This window comes from Ips typographus, linkage group LG15 (assembly GCF_016097725.1).
Source record: "Ips typographus isolate SLU linkage group LG15, UJ_Ityp_2.0, whole genome shotgun sequence".
NCBI classification, from domain to species: Eukaryota; Metazoa; Arthropoda; class Insecta; order Coleoptera; family Curculionidae; genus Ips; species Ips typographus.
The window spans coordinates 8704188-8728554 of record NC_138436.1 but is presented as its reverse complement, the minus strand read 5'-3'; the positions used below and the strand labels follow the sequence as shown (position 1 = coordinate 8728554).

General features: G+C 38.1%; 1 protein-coding gene and 2 non-coding genes across 3 annotated transcripts; all 3 read left to right on the top strand.

Moving 5' to 3' along the window:
- The first annotated feature begins 3540 nt into the window (after positions 1 to 3540).
- On the top strand, positions 3541 to 3613 carry TRNAV-CAC (transfer RNA valine (anticodon CAC)). The gene has a single exon. It is a non-coding gene; the product is annotated as a tRNA-Val (tRNA).
- Positions 3614 to 3939: 326 nt separating this feature from the next.
- Positions 3940 to 4012, top strand: TRNAV-CAC (transfer RNA valine (anticodon CAC)). The gene has a single exon. It is a non-coding gene; the product is annotated as a tRNA-Val (tRNA).
- A 6815-nt stretch (positions 4013 to 10827) lies between these two features.
- LOC145738187 (uncharacterized) lies at positions 10828 to 17009 on the top strand. Its single transcript, XM_081993047.1, has 2 exons — positions 10828 to 13085; positions 13298 to 17009. The coding sequence occupies exon 1, from the start codon at positions 11034 to 11036 to the stop codon at positions 12702 to 12704; it is 1671 nt and encodes a 556-aa protein (XP_081849173.1). The 5' UTR covers positions 10828 to 11033; the 3' UTR covers positions 12705 to 13085; positions 13298 to 17009.
- Positions 17010 to 24367: the final 7358 nt, after the last annotated feature.

The following is a 24367-nucleotide window of genomic DNA, read 5'->3' as shown; positions in this document are numbered from 1 at the left end:
TAAGGGCCGAACTTTAACCCTAAATATCTCAAAAACTACAAGCATTTTTTAGGGGGTATATTAAGTCAAAATAAAGCCCTTTTCATCCCTTATCCAATGCTTATTTAAGATTCCGGCTAACGGCGAAAATAATCAATTTTTCACCGTTTCAAACTGATCAACTCCCCCTTCAGGCTGAATAATTCACACCCCCTTCACCCCCTTAATAAATAATGCCGATTTGACAGTACAAGACGTGTCCATTACTGTCCAGGGTTGTAAAGATGATACAACGGATCCATTATCAAATCCAACCCCCCCTTCCACCCCCCCAACCACCCCTTTTCCCCCCCTTTCTTGTCCCCTTGGCAACACTACGTAGGCCGTGTTAAAATAAGGGGGGTGGGGGGTGTAAAGGGGGTAAAATGGGCAAGAAGGGGATGAAGGGGGGTTGGATAATCGCGGGGGAATCGCCAAATGTCCGCTCCTGGGCATCTCACACGTTTCACATACTAAACAGGGCCTAAGAAGCAGCGAGGAGAAGGGGTAAGGGGGTACTAGCCATCCTTCTCGATCGAATATCTCCGGAACGGCACGAGCTAGAGGAGTGAATTTTTTGTGGGTTGGTAGTACTGGTTTAGAGCTACATTTTTGCTTCTCTTCATTTTTGTCGTGCGACTTACCGTTTGGCCGCTAGAGGGCCGTCAATGTTTCTGCCCCACTGGTGTGTCATTACTCACTTTGACTTTGAATAACTCGGTTATTTGACAGTTGACGTCAAAATGTCACTGAATCAAAAATGTAGCCCAAAGTGTCAGCTTTCAGAAAATATGGCCGCTTGAGTAAATTGGTTGAGTCGTTTGGCCCCCAGAGGGCGTTAAAGTCAACAGAGTTTTCACCTCAAACTAATTTTGACACTAATCACTTTGACCTTGAATAACTTTGTTATTTGACAGTTGACGTCAAAATGTCATAGAAAAGAAAAGATAGCCCAGAATGTGGGCTTTCCAAAAATATCCCCGCTTAAGTTAATTGGTTGAGTAGTTTGGCCACTAGAGGGCGTCAAAGTCAACAGGGGTTTAACGTCAAACTAATTTTGACACTGATCGCTTTGACCTTGAATAACTTTGTTATTTGACAGTTGACGTCAAAATGTCACTGAAGCAAAAATGTAGCCCAAAGTGTGAGCTTTCAGAAAATATGGCCGCTTGAGTAAATTGGTTGAGTAGTTTGGCCACTAGAGGGCGTCAAAGTCAACAGAGTTTTCACGTCAAACTAATTTTGACACTAATCACTTTGACCTTGAATAACTTTGTTATTTGACAGTTGCCGTCAAAATGTCACTGAAGCAAAAATGTAGCCCAAAGTGTGAGCTTTCAGAAAATATGGCCGCTTGAGTAAATTGGTTGAGTAGTTTGGCCACTAGAGGGCGTCAAAGTCAACAGAGTTTTCACGTCAAACTAATTTTGACACTAATCACTTTGACCTTGAATAACTTTGTAATTTGACAGTTGACGTCAAAATGTCATTCCAGTGAAAAGATAGTCCAGAATGTGGGCTTTCCAAAAATATCACCACTTGAGTAAATTGGTTGAGTAGTTTGGCCACTAGAGGGTGTAAAAGTCAACAGAGTTTTCACCTCAAACTAATTTTGACACTAATCACTTTGACCTTGAATAACTTTGTTATTTGACAGTTGACGTCAAAATGTCATAGAAAAGAAAAGATAGCCCAGAATGTGGGCTTTCCAAAAATATCACCTTTTGACTTGATTAGTTGCCCGGTTTGGCCGCTAGAGGGCGTCAAAGTTGACCACAACCAATTTGAGTAAAAACCTCCCCCTTTCCCCTTGTAAAACGGTTCCACCCTGTATAAATTAATTAATTTATTTGGTCCACCCAGAGTAAATCGCATTATTTGAGCCACCCGGGTAAATCCAGTGACCGGAAAAAAAAAAACAATCGAAAGTTGCTTGATTAAGGGCCAGAAAGGGGGGAAGGGGGGGTAAAAGACCTGTTCAAAGGGGTTTGAGGGGAAGGGGGGGCAGTGCGTAGTTGTCACACGAACAGTGACTGGAATATTCGATGAAATCAGCCCTTCGAAGGGCTTTTAAGGGACATCAAAGTAGTTTCGTCCCTTTTTCGGGCGTATGTGACCAACATACCAAAAAACCCCCTAACTCCCTTATTTAAAATTTTATCGCAAAATGTATAAGAAGCTTTTTTATAGAGAATTACATTTCCTACAACTTTTATTCTGTACAGTTTTTGTCTAAATTGGAAAATAACCGAGTTGGGGGTGATTGAATTAAGGGGGGTCTCCTCCTTAGCAATTTTGTGCTTCAACTCAGTTTTACCGGTAATAACTCGCTTATTTGATGTTTTACGGCAAAAAACTTGAGAAGCTTTTTTGTAGAGCGGAAAATTCCCTACAACTTGACTGGTTAGGACTTTTTTGCTAACTAGTCAAATAACGAAGATAGAGTGGTTGGAAAAAATTCCTCCAGTCTCACACCTACAGACCTTCAAAAAAAAAACACTTTACACGCATTTAATTGGCAACGTTGCAAGTTTAGACAAAAACTGTACAGAATAAAAGTTGTAGGAAATGTAATTCTCTATAAAAAAGTTTCTTATAATTTTTGCGATAATATTTTTAATAAGGGAGTTAGAGGAAAAAAACTGTTTTTTGTTTGAAAATTTGTTGCACCAAACCAGTTTTGGTTAAATAACTCGAAAACGGTGAGAGTTACGAAAATTTTGAAAAGAAACAAAAATGTTCCTAACGGACTCTTTAATCCAGCACCGTAACTTTGCAGCACCTTAATTGCTTCCAGTATACAGGGTGTGCAAGAAAAGGATGGTGGTTTCGGTTTTTTGGTCACCCTGTACATATTTTTTCGGATAAAATTTTTTGGTTAGCACCACTGAAAAGAGGAGCTCAAGACGGTTAATTTGAGTGGTTGAACCACTCTGTAGTCCAAAAAATAACCGAGTTACAGGGTGATCAAGTTTTAAATCACAAATTGAAAATTTGTTGCACCAAACCAGTTTTTCTTAAATAACTCAAAAACGGTTAGAGTTACGAAATTTTTGAAAGAAATCAAAAATGTTCCTAACGGGCTCCTTAATCCAGCACCGTAACTTTGCAGCACCTTAATTGCTTCCAGTATACAGGGTGTGCAAGAAAAGGATGGTGGTTTCGGTTTTTTGGTCACCCTGTACACATTTTTCCCGATAGAATTTTTTGGTTAGCACCACTGAAAAGAGCAGTTCAAGACGGTTAATTTGAGCGGTTGAACCACCCTGTACGTTAAGAAATAACGGAGATACAGGGTGTGCAAATTTCAGACAATTTTTGGGGTGCCCCAAACAAGTTTTTGTCAAATAACTCGAAAACGGTGAGAGTTACGAAAATTTTGAAAAGAAACAAAAATGTTCCTAACGGACTCCTTAATCCAGCACCGTAACTTTGCAGCACCTTAATTGCTTCCAGTATACAGGGTGTGACAAAACATTATCACGTAGATTGTCTAGCAGTTTGATCGTTAAACAATCAGTGGTTTCCGTAGTGTAGTGGTTATCACGTGTGCTTCACACGCACAAGGTCCCCGGTTCGATCCCGGGCGGAAACAAACTTTTTTATTTTTTTTTTTGCAATTTTTAATTAAAAAAATTAATTAAAATAATTATAATTAAATTATACACGGTGGATTGTAATTAAATAAAACCCCCTTATACAGGGTGTTCCAACAAATTAAGTTGACACAACTTTGGTTTTTCAACCAAATTAAGTGAAATATTTTTTTTACTGACTCACTAAGACATTTCTATGGGTTTTCAGGCTTTTTGCACTGTTTTATTCGATTTAAACATTTTTAGTAGGTTTATTCGGTTCACTCTGTATAATAGCAAAATTTCCCCGATTATACTCTACTAGGTTTGTCGTTTTTCTAGTGTGGTTTCCGTAGTGTAGTGGTTATCACGTGTGCTTCACACGCACAAGGTCCCCGGTTCGATCCCGGGCGGAAACAACCTTTTTTATTTTTTTTTATTGCTTAAAAATTATTTACAAGGGTCGTAAATTCTTGTTTCATCCCTCTCGAAGTATTTTTATGGAGAAATAAAAATTTTACAACCCTAATGACGTCACGTTTCTTGAAATACCCTTCGTAAGGGTCGTAAATACCAAACGGCAAGTCTGAGGAGTCAAAGGCGGCCGAAACGCGGCAAATCCACGGCCGTCTCGATTGAATTTCGTCTCTCGCCGTCACCTTGAACCTTACGTTTCGTTTTTGTTTTTTTTTTTTGCGTTTCGTTTGTTGTTTTAGCCATCATCAGAGCGCGTCGTTTGTTTTGTTTTTTTTTTTGAAGTCTGGGTGTGCCATTTTTACGCCCCGAAACGAACGGAAAAAATTCAAGGTTAATCTGCAAGGTCAGGGCTGCGCGTGACCGAAATTTCAAGGTCGCAACCTTGAAACTGTCAATTTGGTGGCCTTGGGAAGGTCAAAGTTGGGACGGTGATTCTTCGAGTCGTTTTGACACTGATCACTTTGGAGTTGAATAACTCGCTTATTTGACAGTTGACGTGAAAATGTTACTGAAGCAAAAATGTAGCCCAGAGTGTGAGCTTTCAGAAAATATGGCCGCTTAAGTTAATCGGTTTAGTCGTTTGGCCGCTAGAGGCCGTCAAAGTCTACAGAGTTTTTAAGGTGAAACTAATTTTGACACTTTTCACTTTGACCTTGAATAACTCGCTTATTTGACAGTTGACGTCAAAATGTTACTGAAGTAAAAATGTAGCCTAGAGTGTGAGCTTTCAGAAAATATGGCCGCTTAAGTTAATCGGTTTAGTCGTTTGGCCGCTAGAGGCCGTCAAAATCAACGCAGTTTTTACCTCAAACTAATTTTGACACTTTTCACTTTGGAGTTGAATAACTCGCTTATTTGACAGTTGACGTCAAAATGTTACTGAAGCAAAAATGTAGCCTAGAGTGTGAGCTTTCAGAAAATATGGCCGCTTAAGTTAATCGGTTTAGTCGTTTGGCCGCTAGAGGCCGTCAAAGTCTACAGAGTTTTTAAGGTGAAACTAATTTTGACACTTTTCACTTTGACCTTGAATAACTCGCTTATTTGACAGTTGACGTGAAAATGTTACTGAAGCAAAAATGTAGCCTAGAGTGTGAGCTTTCAGAAAATATGGCCGCTTAAGTTAATCGGTTTAGTCGTTTGGCCGCTAGAGGCCGTCAAAATCAACGCAGTTTTTACCTCAAACTAATTTTGACACTTTTCACTTTGGAGTTGAATAACTCGCTTATTTGACAGTTGACGTCAAAATGTTACTGAAGCAAAAATGTAGCCTAGAGTGTGAGCTTTCAGAAAATATGGCCGCTTAAGTTAATCGGTTTAGTCGTTTGGCCGCTAGAGGCCGTCAAAATCAACGCAGTTTTTACCTCAAACTAATTTTGACACTTTTCACTTTGGAGTTGAATAACTCGCTTATTTGACAGTTGACGTCAAAATGTCACTGAAGCAAAAATGTAGCTTAAAGTGTGGGCTTTCAGAAAATATGGCCGCTTAAGTTAATCGGTTTAGTCGTTTGGCCGCTAGAGCCGTCAAAGTCTACAGAGTTTTTAAGGTGAAACTAATTTTGACACTTTTCACTTTAACCTTGAATAACTCGCTTATTTGACAGTTGACGTCAAAATGTTACTGAAGCAAAAATGTAGCTTAAAGTGTGGGCTTTCAGAAAATATGGCCGCTTACGTTAATCGGTTTAGTCGTTTGGCCGCTAGAGGCCGTCAAATACAACAGGCTTTTCACGTCAAAGTAATTTTGACACTGATCACTTTGACCTTGAATAACTCGCTTATTTGACAGTTGACGTCAAAATGTTACTGAAGTAAAAATGTAGCCCAGAGTGTGGGATTTCAGAAAATATGGCCGCTTAAGTTAATCGGTTTAGTCGTTTGGCCGCTAGAGGCCGTCAAAGTCTACAGAGTTTTTAAGGTGAAACTAATTTTGACACTTTTCACTTTGACCTTGAATAACTCGCTTATTTGACAGTTGACGTCAAAATGTCATTGAAGCAAAAATGTAGCCTGAAATGTCAGCTTTCAGAAAATATGGCCGCTTAAGTTAATCGGTTTAGTCGTTTGGCCGCTAGAGGCCGTCAAAAACAAAGCAGTTTTCACCTCAAACTAATTTTGACACTGATCACTTTGGTCTTGAATAACTCGCTTATTTGACAGTTGACGTCAAAATGTCACTGAAGCAAAAATGTAGCCCAGAGTGTGAGCTTTCAGAAAATATGGCCGCTTAAGTTAATCGGTTTAGTCGTTTGGCCGCTAGAGGCCGTCAAAGTCTACAGAGTTTTTAAGGTGAAACTAATTTTGACACTTTTCACTTTGACCTTGAATAACTCGCTTATTTGACAGTTGACGTCAAAATGTTACTGAAGTAAAAATGTAGCCCAGAGTGTGAGCTTTCAGAAAATATGGCCGCTTAAGTTAATCGGTTGCACCGTTAGGCCGCTAGAGGGCGTCAAAATCAACAGGGTTTTCACCTCAAACTAATTTTGACACTGATCACTTTGGCCTTGAATAACTCGCTTATTTGACAGTTGACGTCAAAATGTCACTGAAACAAAAATGTAGCTTAAAGTGTGGGCTTTCAGAAAATATGGCCGCTTAAGGTAATCGGTTGCACCGTTAGGCCGCTAGAGGGCGTCAAAATCAACGCAGTTTTCACCTCAAACTAATTTTGACACTTTTCACTTTGGAGTTGAATAACTCGCTTATTTGACAGTTGACGTCAAAATGTCATTGAAGCAAAAAGATAGCCCAGAGTGCGAGCTTTCAGAAAATACCACCACACAAAGTGATAACCCACACCGTTTGCCCGCTAGAGGGCGTCAAAGTCACACCACCAAAAAAACCAACCAGACGGACTGGCCCATTTGCCCCCGCGAAAAAAACAATTTAGATACGTAATTAAAACGGATATTAAAAATATCGGCCAGAAATACGAAAAAAAAAAAAAAAAACAAACTTAGCGCAGCTTTAACTCGCCCGGGGAGTTTTCGCACGCACTCCCTTAATCCCTGTCTGTCACCTGTCAAAAAATTTTCAAATCATCATCACTGTCACTGTCACTATGACAGCACCCAATCAAGTTTGTACACGTCAGAAATACGGTTTTTTTGGCATTTTTACTATTACTAACCTAACTTTTTAAAAAAAAAAAAAAGTTTTTTAAAAAGTTAGGTTAGATTGAAATTTGGGTTGAATTAGGTTAGTTTCGGTTAGGCGAGACGTTTTCGCACGGTTCGAGCGCAAAATGGGCATTTTCCGCCCGATCGTACGGTAAAATAGCGCGAACGCCACGAAAACTCTCCCTTAAACCGTATGCAAAAGCGGTCCAGTGCAATTTTTGGCGGTTTGCAAGGACAAAAGTACGTTTACCTCGTGCGAGCATCTCGGTTAGACGGCTCGTAATTAATAACAACCATTCTTTGTTAGGTTAGTTGGCGAAAAAGTGAGGTTCAAGGGCGTTTTCGGTCGTTGTGCGAAAACTCCCCCAGTGCATCGTTGCGTTCAAAGTGCCGTCAAAATTACAGTTTTCAGGTTAGAAGGGTGAAACTCGGGTCAATTGACTAGCACCCTTTTGCGCTCCTAACCTCAAAATTTCAGAATTTTAGCTCGTAAATTGACCGAGTTACGGCCCTTTAAACTCACCACTCCACTAAACTCGCCACAACCTAACCTGACCTAACCTCAAAATTGCATTGTTTTACGATTACGCATTTGAAACTTGGACGAGTTGACTGGCACCCTTTTGGGGTTATTGACAAATTTTTTTTCACACTTTTACCTGTCAAATTGACAGTTTTACGGCCGTTTAAGCGATGTACAGTCGAAACTAAGTTTAAAGGCTGTGACGTCAGTGGCACTTTCGTTCAAACCTCAATAACTCTCTTATTTGGGACACTTTGTATATATTTTTATATGTCAATGGATAGCCAATGAAATGGGCTTTCCAACGATATGGCTACACGAGTTGATTGATTGGTCAGTTTGGCCGTTAGAGGGCGTTAAAGTTGACCTACAACTTTACTCAAATTTTCAGTGCACCTACTCATTTAACCTCAAAAAACTCCCTTATTTAGGACACTTTGTATATATTTTTATATGTCAATGGATAGCCAATGAAATGGGCTTTCCAACGATATGGCTACACGACTTGATTGGTTGGATAGTTTGGTCGCTAGAGGGCGTTAAACTTGACCTACAAATTTAATCAAATTTTCAGTGCATCAACTTACTTAACCTCAAAAAACTCCCTTATTTAGGACACTTTGTATATATTTTTATATGTCAATGGATAGCTAATGAAATGGGCTTTCCAACGATATGGCTACACGAGTTGATTGATTGGTCAGTTTGGCCGTTAGAGGGCGTTAAAGTTGACCTACAACTTTACTCAAATTTTCAGTGCACCAACTCACTTAACCTCAAAAAACTCCCTTATTTAGGACACTTTGTATATATTTTTATATGTCAATGGATAGCCAATGAAATGGGCTTTCCAACGATATGGCTACACGACTTGATTGATTGGTCAGTTTGGCCGTTAGAGGGCGTTAAAGTTGACCTACAACTTTACTCAAATTTTCAGTGCACCTACTCACTTAACCTCAAAAAACTCCCTTATTTAGGACACTTTGTATATATTTTTATATGTCAATGGATAGCCAATGAAATGGGCTTTCCAACGATATGGCTACACGACTTGATTGATTGGTCAGTTTGTCCGTTAGAGGGCGTTAAAGTTGACCTACAACTTTACTCAAATTTTCAGTGCACCTACTCACTTAACCTCAAAAAACTCCCTTATTTAGGACACTTTGTATATATTTTTATACGTCAATGGATAGCTAATGAAATGGGCTTTTTAATGATATGGCTACACGAGTTGATTGGTTAGACAGTTTGGCCACTAGAGGGCGTCAAATTTCAGTTACCAAAAATTGAAAATTTTCAGTGCACTCTGTCATTCAAACTTCATTAACTGTGTTATTTAGGACACTTTGTATAAACTTTTATATGTCAATGGATAGCTAATGAAATGGGCTTTCCAACGATATGGCTACACGACTTGATTGGTTGGACAGTTTAGCCGCTAGAGGGCGTCTAAATTGAGCTATCAAGAATTGAAAATTTTTGGTACACTCTGTCATTCAAATCTTAATAATTTTGTCATTTGGGACACTTTGTATAAACTTTTATATATAAATGGATAGCTAATGAAATGGGCTTTCCAACGATATGGCTACACGACTTGATTGATTGGTCAGTTTGGTCGTTAGAGGGCGTTAAAGTTGACCTACAAATTTACTCAAATTTTCAGAGCATCAACTTACTTAACCTCAAAAAACTCCCTTATTTAGGACACTTTGTATATATTTTTATATGTCAATGGATAGCCAATGAAATGGGCTTTCCAACGATATGGCTACACGACTTGATTGATTAGACAGTTTGGCTGCTAGAGGGCGTCAAAGTTGAGTTACCAAAAATTAAAAATTTTCATTGCACTCTTTCATTCAAATCTCAATAACTCTCATATTTGGGACACCTTGTATAAACATTTTTATGTCAATAGATAGCCAATGAAATGGGCTTTCCAACGATATGGCTACACGACTTGATTGGTTGGATAGTTTGGTCGCTAGAGGGCGTTAAACTTGACTTACAAATTTACTCAAATTTTCAGAGCATCAACTTACTTAACCTCAAAAAACTCCCTTATTTAGGACACTTTGTATATATTTTTATATGTCAATGGATAGCCAATGAAATGGGCTTTCCAACGATATGGCTACACGACTTGATTGATTAGACAGTTTGGCTGCTAGAGGGCGTCAAAGTTGAGTTACCAAAAATTAAAAATTTTCATTGCACTCTTTCATTCAAATCTCAATAACTCTCATATTTGGGACACCTTGTATAAACATTTTTATGTCAATAGATAGCCAATGAAATGGGCTTTCCAATGATATGGCTACATGACTTGATTGATTAGACAGTTTGGCCGCTAGAGGGCGTCAAACTTAAGTTACCAAAAATTAAAATTTTTTAGTGCACTCGTTCATTCAAACTTCAATAACTATCTTATTTGGGACACTTTGTATAAATTTTTATATGTCAATGGAAAGCTAATAAAACGGACTTTCCCCTCACCTGAAAGCGAATTTCCTTAAAAAAAAACAAAAAAAAATTAATTTTTTTAAGGGCGAAATTTGCTTGAAATTTTTGCGTTTCCCAATGGATTTTTCAGTTAATTTGATCGATTAACGCGAGCAAAAATCGACCTTAAGGATTTTTTGTTTTTTTTTTTTTTTGGTTCTAATTCGCAAAATTCCTTAAAAAAAAAAAAAAAAAAATTATTAATTTTTTTAAGGGCGAAATTTGTTTGAAATTTTTGCGTTTCCTAATGGATTTTTCCGTTAAATTGACCGATTAACGCGAGCAAAAATCGACCTTAAGAATTTTTTGTTTGTTTTTTTGCTTGTAATTCACAAACCCCCTCACCCCCCCCTTCTGCAAGAAGGTCGGGGGGGGGGGGTGTGAGGGGGTTCGTGAATTCCTCTGATATTTTTGGTAAAATAGTGCAAAACCCCCTCCCACCCCTTAACACACCGGACCGGTCCCCCATTGGGCCAAACTCTCCCCGTACATAACACACGCATTTCCAACCCCCCCCCCACCACCCCTACCAACCCCCCCCACCCTAAATCTCGTCTTCAAAGAGTGGACCAAGGCAGCCAAGTTTCAGTTTCAGTCCGACAACGGTCCGGTTCGGACGCGCACAAGAGCGACAAAGACACAAACGGTACACGCGCACGAGAAGAAAAGAGATGGGCTAAGCACGTGCTTTACCCTTCGCAGACACCAAAAAACCCCCCTAGTTTCGATCCGGTGCACTTTCATCATCGGGGATGAGTTGAGATTTTGTTTTTTCGCGCAATTTTTTTGTTTTTTTTTTTCCCCAAAAATGGATTATCAACAAATCATCAAGTGCAAAGAGTGCGGTTTGGTGCTCAACTCGCTCGAATCCCTCGAAGTGCACCGCCAGTACCACGAAGGGCGTCTGATGCAACAATGGACCCAGCTGGAGGAAAAAAACAACAACCAGAGCAAGGAGCAGGCTCAGAACAGCCCCGAGTACGCTCAGGAGGGTCTCTACCCTCATCCCCCAACTCCACAGAGCTTCCAGAGCTCCTCCAGCCCCTACCAACTCCAAGAGTACTCGAGTTTTGCTAGTTTTACTCCGGCAAGTCAAGACTATTTGGGCTTTTACCAGCAGGAAGCTCCTTTAGTGGCCTACCAGGCTCAGAATAACAAGTATCCCAGCAGGTACAATCCCTACAGTAGGCCAGTGTATTACCCTCCACAGCCCACCCCATCTCCAAGCCCTAAGCAGTGCGATAAGTGCGGTTTGGTGTGCGAAAGTGCTGCCCTACTAATCGAGCACAATAACTTGAGTCATCCGTATTTTTATGAAGCTCCTCAGGAGGAGAGCCAGAGCGAGATTCTGGATTTGGACAGCCAGAAGGTGGTGAGTTGGGAGAAGGAAAAGGTGGAACAAATCCAGCCCAGCTGGAGCCAGTTTACCGACGGTGGGTCTTCTAGCGAAGGTTTTGGGGGTTTTAGCGAAGTTGCCCCTGCTCCTCCTCCTGTTGCTCCTCCTCCAACCAAGAGCACCAATTGGAAGAGCAACGAGGCACGCAGACCGAAAACTTATAATTGCACCGCGTGTAATAAGTGGTTTACCTCCTCCGGGCATCTAAAAAGACATTACAACACCACTTTGCACAAGAATGCGGTAAAGTCGAGTGGATTGCCTGATCCGGCTACCATGCCAATTAGTGCGCACCACCATCCAGCTAGAGACTCTTCAGCGAGTAAGGATAACGGGCTGGAGGACTCGCGTAGTGGGGATGGCGTGGTGGATGTGGTGAATACCATGCAGGAGCAGTACCCAAACGAGTTGGCCCCCCACGTTACGCAGGCTACCCCCACCAGCAGTTCTACTGGTGAGCAGGTGGTTTTGGAGCCTTTGCCCAGTTTTGCGCAGATCCAGGCGCAACTGCACGGCTACGCGAACGTGGGGGGTGCGGGGCAGTACCCCTACTGTCCTCAGGATTACCCAAGTCGTCCAGTCTTGATGGACACCACCAACTTGGTTGCTGCGCAACCCCCTCACTTCCTGGAGGAGGAACAAAAGGAGAATCCTGCCCCTGCTCCTCCTCCTCCTCCTCCGACGAACAATGGACCTCCGAAGGAGGAGGAGGAGGCAAAAACGAAGTGTTACGACTGTGATAAGGTGTTCAATCGTCCCTGTTACCTCACGCAGCACAACAAAACCTTCCACAACGGCGATAAGCCGTTCAAGTGTTCGCGGTGCGGCAAACGGTTTCCTGATGACGAAACGTACAGGAGGCATGCAAAGAAGCATGCAGGAGATAAGCCGCACAAGTGCGATATGTGCCCGAAGATGTTCAATCACAAGACGGATTTGCGGAGGCACTTGTGCTGTCACACGGGCAGGAAGCCGTACGCGTGCGAAATCTGCGGCAAGGGCTTCATCAGGAAGGATCACATGATCAAGCACGTGGACACGCACACCAGGAAGCGGGAGAAGATGGCCGCCATCCGGAGTTAAGTTTGTTTTGTTGGGGGGGGGGGGTTGGTATACTCTTTTTTTTTGTTCTGGTTCGCTCTGTATATTGTTTTGTAAGTTTTTGTGTAGTTTTGTTTTTTAGGGGGTTTTGTCGACTTTGCGCTTTTTTTGGACACTTTTTAGGACGTTTTCTGGACAATTTTTGCCCCCAAAAGTGTGTTCGAAAATCCCCTCACGTCCCCCCTAACCTTCTTTCAGAAGGGGGGAGTGAGGGAATTTTTGAACACAAAATTGTTTTTTTTTTGGACATCACCCTAACCTTACAAATTTAGGGCGTTTTCTTCTAATATTTTTTTTTTTTGGACACTAACCTAACCTAGAATTTTTTAGGACACTTTTTGACATTTTTTGGACAATTTTTGGGTTTTTTTCCTAAAGTGTTCAAAAATCCCCTCACATCCCCCCTAACCTTCTTTCAGAAGGGGGGAGTGAGGGAATTTTTGAACACAAAATTTAAAAAAAAAAAATTGTTTTTTTGGACATCACCCTAACCTTACAAATTTAGGGCGTTTTTTACTAATATTTTTTTTTTTTTGGACACTAACCTAACCTAGAATTTTTTAGGACATTTTTAGGTACTTTTTGATTGAATAGACACTTTTGGACAAAAATTTAAAAATAGCGTTTTTTCTAAAAATTTACTTCTTTTAGGACATTTTTTGGACAATTTTTGAACACAAAATTTTAAAAAAAAATTGTTTTTTTTGGACATCACCCTAACCTTACAAATTTAGGGCGTTTTTTACTAATAATTTACTTTTTTTGGACACTAACCTAACCTAGAATTTTTTAAGACACTTTTTGACATTTTTTTTTTAGGACATTTTTTTGGACAATTTTGTGTTTTGTCCAAAAGTGTTCAAAAATCCCCTCACATCCCCCCTAACCTTCTTTCAGAAGGGGGGAGTGAGGGAATTTTTGAACACAAAATTTAAAAAAAAAATTGTTTTTTTTGGACATCACCCTAATCTTACAAATTTAGGGCGTTTTTTACTAATATTTTTTTTTTTTTGGACACTAACCTAACCTAGAATTTTTTAGGACACTTTTTGACATATTTTAGGACATTTTTAGATACTTTTTGGTTGAAGAGACACTTTTGGACAAAAAAAAAAATAGCGTTTTTTCTAAAAATTTACTTTTTTTAGGACATTTTTTGGACAATTTTTGTGTTTTGTCCAAGTGTTCAAAAATCCCCTCACATCCCCCCTAACCTTCTTTCAGAAGGGGGGAGTGAGGGAATTTTTGAACACAAAATTTAAAAAAAAAAATTGTTTTTTTTGGACATCACCCTAACTTTACAATTTTAGGGCGTTTTTTTACTTATTACTAATAGTTTTTTTTTTTTTTTTTTGGACACTAACCTAACCTAAAATTATTTAGGACACTTTTTGACATATTTTAGGACATTTTTAGATACTTTTTGGTTGAATAGACACTTTTGGACAAAAATTAAAAAAAAAATTTTTTTTTTTGGACACCACCCTAACCTTACAATTTTAGGGTGTTTTTTTTTATAAAAATTTACTTTTTTTGGACACTAACCTAACCTAAAATTTTTTAGGACACTTTTTGACATTTTTAGACAATTTTTGATTGAATGAATAATTTTATGTTTTTTTCCAAAAATTTGTGAAATTTTAAAAAATATATATTTTTTTTTTTGAACACTAACCTAACTATTTGTGAACAAAAATTAAAAAAAAATGTTTTTTGGACATCACCCTAACCTTCCAGTTTTAGGGCGTTTTTTTTCTAATAATTTACTTTTTTTTGGACATTAACCTAACCTAGAAATTTTTTGGACACTTTTTTTGGACACCTAACTATTTATGAACAAAAATTTAAAAAAAAAAATTGTTTTTTGGACACCACCCTAACCATACAATTTTAGAGTGTTTTTTTACTAATATTTTTTTTTTTTTTTGGACACTAACCTAACCTAGAATTTTTTAGGACACTTTTTGACATTTTTTTTTATTCAGTGTGTTTTCTGGACAATTTTGGGTTTTGTCCAAAAGTGTTCAAAAATCCCCTCACATCCCCCCTAACCTTCTTTCAGAAGGGGGGAATGAGGGGATTTTTGAACACTTTTAGACAAAAATTTAAACAATTTTTTTTTTTTGGACACCACCCTAACCTAACAATTTTAGGGTGTTTTTTTCTAAAAATTTACTTTTTTGGACACTTTTTGACATTTTTTGGACACTTTTTGACATTTTTTGGACAATTTTGGGTTTTGTCCAAAAGTGTTTTTACAAATCAATGTTCAAAATCCCCTCACTCCCCCTTCTGAAAGAAGGTTAGGGGGGATGTGAGGGGATTTTTGAACATTTTTTGACAAAAATTTAAAAAAAAATTGTTTTTTGGACACCACCCTAACCTAACAATTTTAGGGTGTTTTTTCTAAAAATTTACTTTTTTGGACACTTTTTGACATTTTTTGGGTTTTGTCCAAAAGTGTTCACAAATCAATGTTCAAAAATCCCCTCACTCCCCCCTTCTGAAAGAAGGTTAGGGGGGATGTGAGGGGATTTTTGAACATTTTTTGACAAAAATTTAAAAAAAATTGTTTTTTGGACACCACCCTAACCTTACAATTTTAGGGCGTTTTTTTTTCTAAAAATTTACTTTTTTTTTTGGACACTTAACATTACATTTGTTGACATTTTTTTTAAAGACATTTTTAGACACTTTTTTCATTCTAGTGCGTTTTCTGAACAATTGTGGACAATTAAAAAAATATTTTTTTTTTTTTGGACACTAATTTTTTTAAACCCTTTTTTTTCAAACAAAAAAAAAAATTTGTCCAAAAAATTTTTTTCCCCATTTTTCAACACTCTGTACATTTTCATACATTTGTCCAAAAATTATGACTTGTGAACGCTTGTAAGAAAAAATTTTTTTTTTGGACACTAATTATTTGTTAATTGGGACACAAAGTTAATTAAAAAAAAATTTGTACAAAAATTTGTCCAAAATTTTTTTTTTCATTTTTCAACACATTGTACATTTTCACATATTTGTCCAAAAATGATAATTTGGGGACACTTTTCAAAAAAAAAAAATTTTTTTTTTTTGGACACTAATTTTTTTGAACCCTTTTTTTTTCAAAAAAAAAAAATTTGTCCAAAAAAATTTTTTTCTACCATTTTTGAACACTCTGTACATTTTCATATATTTGTCCAAAAATTATGATTTGTGAACACTTGTAAAAAAAAAATTTTTTTTTTTTTGGACACTAATTTTTTTAATTTGTTAATTGTGACACAAAGTTTGTCCAAAAAATTTTTTTTTTCATTTTTCAACACCTCGTACATTTTCATATATTTGTCCAAAAAAAAAATTTTTTTTTTTGAACACTAATTTTTTGAACACTCTTTTTTTTAAATTAAATTACCGTCCTTATTAATGGGACGATTTCGATGAAATTTTCACCCAACCTAGGCAACACCGCAACCAATAAATTGGCGCGAAAAAACCAGACAAAACCCCCCCTCCACCCCCCCCCAGCAAGGGGGGGGGGGGGAAATTTGCTCAAAAAAAAAAACCAATTGCTTCGACTTAAAAAATAACTCAACAACAGCAATACCTCGAATATCTCAGTTAACAGTAAGAGAAATTATTATTATTATATAAATATATATATAAATAAATAAAAAAAAAATAAAACACTTTATACACCACACTATTAATAAATAAAATAAAATAAAATAAATGGAAACGATGTGTACAAAAAAAGCAGTGTTGTCAAACGTTTTTTTCTCGTGGTAGTTTTTAAGGATTTTTAACTCGCAATAAACGGCAACAACGCATTATAACATCACTCTGTACATATTTCCTGTTCTAATTAATTAATTAATTAGGTAAATTTGTTAAGTGAATTTTAGACGTGTAAACGAAACTACCTCAGTTGAATTGTGCCAATTTTGTTTCCCATTTGAACCACCCTGTATATATTTTTTTGTGTGTGAAAAAATTTTTCTCTCTCATTCTTCTTAATTGTATCATTTAATTAATTAGTGCAATTTGTATTGTCTTTTTTTCTCTCTCTCTCTCTCTATTTTTTTTAAGTGTACATATTGTTTATGACCCAATTTTGAGGTTAGTTTTTACCTACATTCCAATATTATTTTATTTCGTTGGCGGTTACTCACTTATTATTATAATATTATTATAGTACATAAGCTACGTTCCTGTATTATGTTTTTTTTTTTTCGTCCCACGTTGTTAACCGACTAGTTACTTTTGGGGCATCTTTTGAAATAATAAAGACGATTTCATTATTTTTTTTGTTTTTTTTTTTTTTTTTTCCCCCAGCCAACTCGGTTAGTTTTTGAGATATCAAAAAACCCACTGCACCAGCGTGTTTTTCCGGGAAATTTTAGCATAAAACGACACCGAGTAGGTCACTCTAGCTGGACAAATAACAAAGTTAGCTTTCCTGGCTGAATTGCTCGAGAAAAGTAGGTGTGACACTTGCACACCCGGTAACTCGGTTATTTTTTGGGCTAAACAGGTGGTCCGACCACTCAAATTAACCGTCTTGAACTCCTCTTTTCTGTGGTGCCAACCAAAAAATTTTATCAAAAAAATGTGTACAGGGTGACCAAAAAACCGAAACCACCATTCTTTTCTTGCACACCCTGTATACTGGAAGCAAAAAAAGTCCTGCAAAGTTACGGTGCTGGATTAAAAGTCCGTTAGGAACATTTTTGTTTCTTTTCAAAATTTTCGTAACTCTCACCGTTTTCGAGTTATTTGACAAAAACTTGTTTGGGACACCCCAAAAATTGTCTGAAATTTGCACACCCTGTATCTCCGTTATTTCTTAACGTACAGGGTGGTTCAACCACTCAAATGAATCGTCTTGAACTGCTCTTTTCAGTGGTGCTAAGCAAAAAATTCTATCAAAAAAAATGTGTACAGGGTGACCAAAAAACCGAAACCACCATACTTTTCATGCACACCCTGTATACTGGAAGCTATTAAGGTGCTGCAAAGTTACGGTGCTGGATTAAGAATTCCATTAGGAACATTTTTGTTTCTTTTCAAAATTTTCGTAACTCTCACCGTTTTGAGTTATTTAAAAAAACTGGTTTGGTGCAACAAATTTTCAATTTGTGGTTTAAAACTTGATCACCCTGTAACTCGGTTATTTTCTGGACTACAGAGTGGTTCAACCACTCAAATTAACCGTCTTGAGCTCCTCTTTTCAGTGGTGCTAAGCAAAAAATTCTATCAAAAAAATGTGTACAGGGTGACCAAAAAACCGAAAACACCATCCTTTTCTTGCACACCCTGTATACTGGAAGCTATTAAGGTGCTGCAAAGTTACGGTGCTGGATTAAGAATTCCATTAGGAACATTTTTGTTTCTTTTCAAAATTTTCGTAACTCTCACCGTTTTTGAGTTATTTAAGAAAAACTGGTTTGGTGCAACAAATTTTCAATTTGAGGTTTAAAACTTGATCACCCTGTATCTTCGTTATTTTTTGGACTACAGAGTGGTTCAACCACTCAAATTAACCGTCTTGAACTGCTCTTTTCTGTGGTGCTAAGCAAAAAATTTTATCGCGAAAAATGTGTACAGGGTGACCAAAAAACCGAAAACACCCTACTTTTCATGCACACCCTGTATAGTGGAAGCAAAAAAGGTCCTGCAAAGTTACGGTGCTGGATTAAAGAGTCCGTTAGGAACATTTTTGTTTCTTTTCAAAATTTTCATAACTCTCACCGTTTTTGAGTTATTTAAGAAAACTGGTTTGGTGCAACAAATTTTCAATTTGTGGTTTAAATTTGATCACCCTGTAACTCGGTTATTTTTTGGATTACAGAGTGGTTCAACCACTCAAATTAACCGTCTTGAGCTCCTCTTTTCAGTGGTGCCAACCAAAAAATTCTATCAAAAAAAATGTGTACAGGGTGACCAAAAAACCGAAACCACCCTCCTTTTCATGCACACCCTGTATACTGGAAGCTATTAAGGTGCTGCAAAGTTACGGTGCTGGATTAAGGAGTCCATTAGGAACATTTTTGTTTCTTTTCAAAATTCTCGTAACTCTCACCGTTTTTGAGTTATTTAAAAAAAACTGGTTTGGTGCAACAAATTTTCAATTTGTGGTTTAAAACTTGATCACCCTGTATCTTCGTTATTTTTTGGACTACAGAGTGGTTCAACCACTCAAATGAATCGTCTTGAGCTCCTCTTTTCTGTGATGCTAAGCAAAAAATTCTATCAAAAAAATGTGTACAGGGTGACCAAAAAACCGAAACCACCCTACTTTTCATGCACACCCTGTATAGTGGAAGCAAAAAAGGTCCTGCAAAGTTACGGTGCTGGATTAAAGAGTCCGTTAGGAACATTTTTGTTTCTTTTCAAAATTTTCGTAACTCTCACCGTTTTCGAGTTATTTGACCAAAACTTGTTTGGGACACCCCAAAAATTGTCTGAAATTTGCACACCCTGTATCTCCGTTATTTCTTCACGTACAGGGTGGTTCAACCACTCAAATTAACCGTCTTGAACTCCTCTTTTCAGTGGTGCTAAGCAAAAAATTCTATCAAAAAAATGTGTACAGGGTGACCAAAAAACCGAAACCACCATCCTTTTCATGCACACCCTGTATAGTGGAAGCAAAAAAGGTCCGGCAAAGTTACGGTGCTGGATTAAAGAGTCCGTTAGGAACATTTTTGTTTCTTTTCAAAAATTTCGTAACTCTCACCGTTTTTGAGTTATTTAAGAAAAACTGGTTTGGTGCAACAAATTTTCAATTTGTGGTTTAAAATTTGATCACCCTGTAACTCGGTTATTTTTTGGACTACAGAGTGGTTCAACCACTCAAATTAACCGTCTTGAACTGCTCTTTTCTGTGGTGCTAAGCAAAAAATTTTATCGCGAAAAATGTGTACAGGGTGACCAAAAAACCGAAACCACCCTCCTTTTCATGCACACCCTGTATACTGGAAGCAATTAAGGTGCTGCAAAGTTACGGTGCTGGATTAAGGAGTCCATTAGGAACCTTTTTGTTTCTTTTCAAAATTTTCATAACTCTCACCGTTTTTGAGTTATTTGACCAAAACTTGTTTGGGACACCCCAAAAATTGTCTGAAATTTGCACACCCTGTATCTCCGTTATTTCTTCACGTACAGGGTGGTTTAACCGCTCAAATTAACCGTCTTGAGCTCCTCTTTTCAGTGGTGTAGAGCAAAAAATTCTATCGGAAAAAATGTGTACAGGGTGACCAAAAAACCGAAACCACCCTACTTTTCATGCACACCCTGTATACTGGAAGCAAAAAAAGTCCTGCAAAGTTACAGTGCTGGATTAAGAATTCCATTAGGAACATTTTTGTTTCTTTTCAAAATTTTCGTAACTCTCACCGTTTTTGAGTTATTTAAAAAAACTGGTTTGGTGCAACAAATTTTCAATTTGTGGTTTAAAATTTGATCACCCTGTAACTCGGTTATTTTCTGGACTACAGAGTGGTTCAACCACTCAAATTAACCGTCTTGAGTTCCTCTTTTCAGTGGTGCTAAGCAAAAAATTCTATCAAAAAAAATGTGTACAGGGTGACCAAAAAACCGAAACCACCATCCTTTTCATGCACACCCTGTATAGTGGAAGCAAAAAAGGTCCTGCAAAGTTACAGTGCTGGATTAAGGAGTCCGTTAGGAACATTTTTGTTTCTTTTCAAATTTTCGTAACTCTCACCGTTTTCGAGTTATTTAACTAAAACTGGTTTGGTGCAACAAATTTTCAATTTGTGGTTTAAAACTTGATCACCCTGTATCTTCGTTATTTCTTAACGTACAGGGTGGTTCAACCACTCAAATTAACCGTCTTGAGCTCCTCTTTTCAGTGGTGTAAAGCAAAAAATTCTAACTAAATACAGGGTGGCTCAAAAACCAATTTTTTTCTCGACTAAACAAAAGCCTGAGGCCCTTAAGGGCTGATCAGAGTGCATCCCTTTGAAATTCGCCTCGAAGGGTTGTCAGCATCTGTCCCTTACGTGACTTGCCATTAATACCATCTCGAGTTGATGAATCGTGGAATTTTTCACTTTCAAGGGCTCGAAGGGCCTAAACCACTTGTTTTGGGTGTGAGAACATTTTCAAGGCCACCAAACTCGCTTATTTTCAGTGATCACCCTGTATATTATTATATCAATCGATTCAGCGTTTCAAGAGCTACACGGTGACCCAAACATTGCCATATAAAATATTTTTAGTTCCCGAGATATTTAGGGTTAAAGGTGCCTTTAGCATAGTCAGGAAATTGCATTAAAGTGTAGTCGGTGCGTTTTAAAGCCCCAAAACTTCACTATTTTAAGTGACCACCCTGTAATATTATTATATCAGTCGATTCAGCATTTCAAGAGCTACACGGTGACTCAAACATTGCAATATAAAATGTTTTTAGTTCCCGAGATATTTAGGGTTAAAGGTGCCTTTAGCATAGTCAGGAAATTGCATTAAAAGTGTAGTCGGTGCGTTTAAAGCCCCAAAACTTCACTATTTTAAGTGACCACCCTGTAATATTATTATATCAATCGATTCAGCGTTTCAAGGGCTACACGGTGACCCAAACATTGCAATATAAAATGTTTTTAGTTTCCGAGATATTTAGGATTAAAGGTGCCTTTAGCATAGTCAGGAAATTGCATTAAAGTGTAGTCGGTGCGTTTAAAGCCCCAAAACTTCACTATTTTAAGTGACCACCCTGTAATATTATTATATCAATCGATTCAGCGTTTCAAGAGCTACACGGTGACCCAAACATTGCAATATAAAATATTTTTAGTTTCCGAGATATTCAGGGTTAAAGGTGCCTTTAGCATGGTCAGGAAATTGCATTAAAAGTGTAGTCGGTGCGTTTTAAAGCCCCAAAACTTCACTATTTTAAGTGACCACCCTGTAATATTATTATATCAATCGATTCAGCGTTTCAAGAGCTACACGGTGACCCAAACATTGCAATATAAATATTTTTAGTTCCGAGATATTTAGGGTTAAAGGTGCCTTTAGCATAGTCAGGAAATTGCATTAAAAGTGTAGTCGGGGCGTTTAAAGCCCCAAAACTTCACTATTTTAAGTGACCACCCTGTAATATTATTATATCAGTCGATTCAGCGTTTCAAGAGCTACACGGTGACCCAAATATTGCAATATAAATATTTTTAGTTTCCGAGATATTCAGGGTTAAAGGTGCCTTTAGCATGGTCAGGAAATTGCATTAAAAGTGTAGTCGGGGCGTTTAAAGCCCCAAAACTTCACTATTTTAAGTGACCACCCTGTAATATTATTATATCAATCGATTCAGCGTTTCAAGAGCTACACGGTGACCCAAACATTGCAATATAAATATTTTTAGTTTCCGAGATATTCAGGATTAAAGGTGCCTTTAGCATAGTCAGGAAATTGCATTAAAAGTGTATTCGGGGCGTTCAAAGCCTCAAAACTTCACTATTTTAAGTGACCACCCTGTAATATTATTATATCAGTCGATTCAGCGTTTCAAGAGCTACACGGTGACCCAAACATTGCCATATAAAATGTTTTTAGTTTCCGAGATATTTACGATCAAACTATCCGCAACGAGTGGGAGTGTAAGTGTATAGGCCGCGTTCGAACCCCCTTAACTCTGTTATTTTAAATAAGACACCCGGTATATTTTTACACCGTTCGATTGGAAATTAAACGGGCTACAAAATATGTTATATAGGGTGTCCACGAAATCGTACCGTTTCGGAGATATTTACGTTTCAAATTGGTTGGGTGCAACAAAGATGAAATTACCGGTCCATTGTTGTTTCTGAAGACAAAGAAGACTCCAGGTGGGTCCCCTAAATCTTCGTTCGTTGCTTCCCTATACGCTTCACTGAATGCGAAGATCTTTTGTGCGATTTTTGGGGTCTTCTTTGCATTCTGTCACTCTCTATTCATCCATTGAAATAATTAGTTTTTTTTTTCCCCGGTTAGCGGCCTCTAGCGGCCGAACGGTGCAACCGATTAACTCGTGTAGGGATATTTTTGGAAAGCTTAGAATGCGCTCTATCTTTTCTTTTCTATGACATTTTGACGTCAGTTGTCAAATAACCGACTTATTTGAGGTCAAAACAACCCGCGTCAAAAAAAGTGACATTTTTGTCAGGGGTAACTTTAACGGCCTCTAACGGCCAAACGGTGCAACCAACTAACTCGTGTAGGGATATTTTGGAAAGCTTAGAATGTGCTCTATCGTTTCTTTTCTATGACATTTTGAGGTCAGTTGTCAAATAACCGACTTATTGGAGGTCAAAACAACTCGTGTCAAAAAAGTGACATTTTTGTCAGGGGTAACTTTAACGGCCTCTGGCGGCCCAAACGGTGCAACCAATCAACTCGTGTAGGGATATTTTTGGAAAGCTTAGAATGTGCTCTATCTTTTCTTTTCTATGACATTTTGACGTCAGTTGTCAAATAACCGACTAATTGGAGGTCAAAACAACCCGTGTCAAAAAAGTGACATTTTTGTCAGGGGTAACTTTAACGGCCTCTGGCGGCCAAACGGTGCAACCAACTAACTCGTGTAGGGATATTTTTGGAAAGCTTAGAATGTGCTCTATCTTTTCTTTTCTATGACATTTTGACGTCAGCTGTCAAATAACAGAGTTATTCAAGGTGACAGTGTCAGTACCATTAATGGTCGGTTGACACCTTACTGAGTACCATAATTAGCCCAGAAAAATCCGTTGACCTGCCGGAATGGTTGGTTTGGGGTGGACACGTGCCCCAACAGGTAAATGACGTAAACCCATAACATTTTGGGGGCACGTGCCAAAAAAAACCCATAAGGACGGGTTACCATGGTTATGGTCAATTTCAATGGTTTTTGGCGCCTAAATACCATCGGGCAGGTATGCAAACCTTTTTCTCACCCAAAACCACGCTGGGTCTACGTCGTACCATTTAAATCTGGTAAAAGTGAGGTTAATTGGGTTTTGATGGGTTTTGATGGGTTTTTTCCACTAAAAACGGTGTAAACGTGGTCGTTTCAAAAAGTTTTTTTGTTTTTTTGGAAAAAGTTGAAAATTAACAGTCTGCTTGACATTTTGACGTTTGAACGACCCGCCTATCTGTCAAAATAATCACGTGACAACCTGTCAAAGTTTGACGTGCAGTGTTGCCTTTTCATTCGTTTTTTCCAGCTTATCAGTGATTTTATCGAAAAACTTGTAATCACACAAAATAAAGCTTAAAGTCTGATTGACATTTTGACGTTTGAACGACCCGCCTATCTGTCAAACTAACCACGTGACAGCCCGTCAAATTTCCCATAGTAAATGCACTTGAGCGAGTGACGTCATCAAAAAGGGCCTACCTGACCCTTGCGAAGGGTCAAAGGGCTATCTGTGGTCAGTTTGAAGGGTCAGGTGCAAAAAAAGGGTGTTTTTTTCCCCGCCCTAAATGACCGGAAGTTGTGCCTTTCGGCCCTTTAATCGGTTCCGGGTGGAAAGTGATTTTGCACTTTGACGCCCTCTAGCGGCCTAACGGTGTCACCTATTGAGCAATGTTGTCATATTTTCTGAAAGTAGACACTTTGGCCTACATTTTTGATTCAGTGACATTTTTCTGTCAGCTGTCAAATAAGCGAGTTATTCAAG

Excerpts from the sequence above, each read along its gene's own strand:
- LOC145738187 (XM_081993047.1), top strand. The coding sequence starts at position 11,034 with ATGGATTATCAACAAATCATCAAGTGCAAAGAGTGCGGTTTGGTGCTC.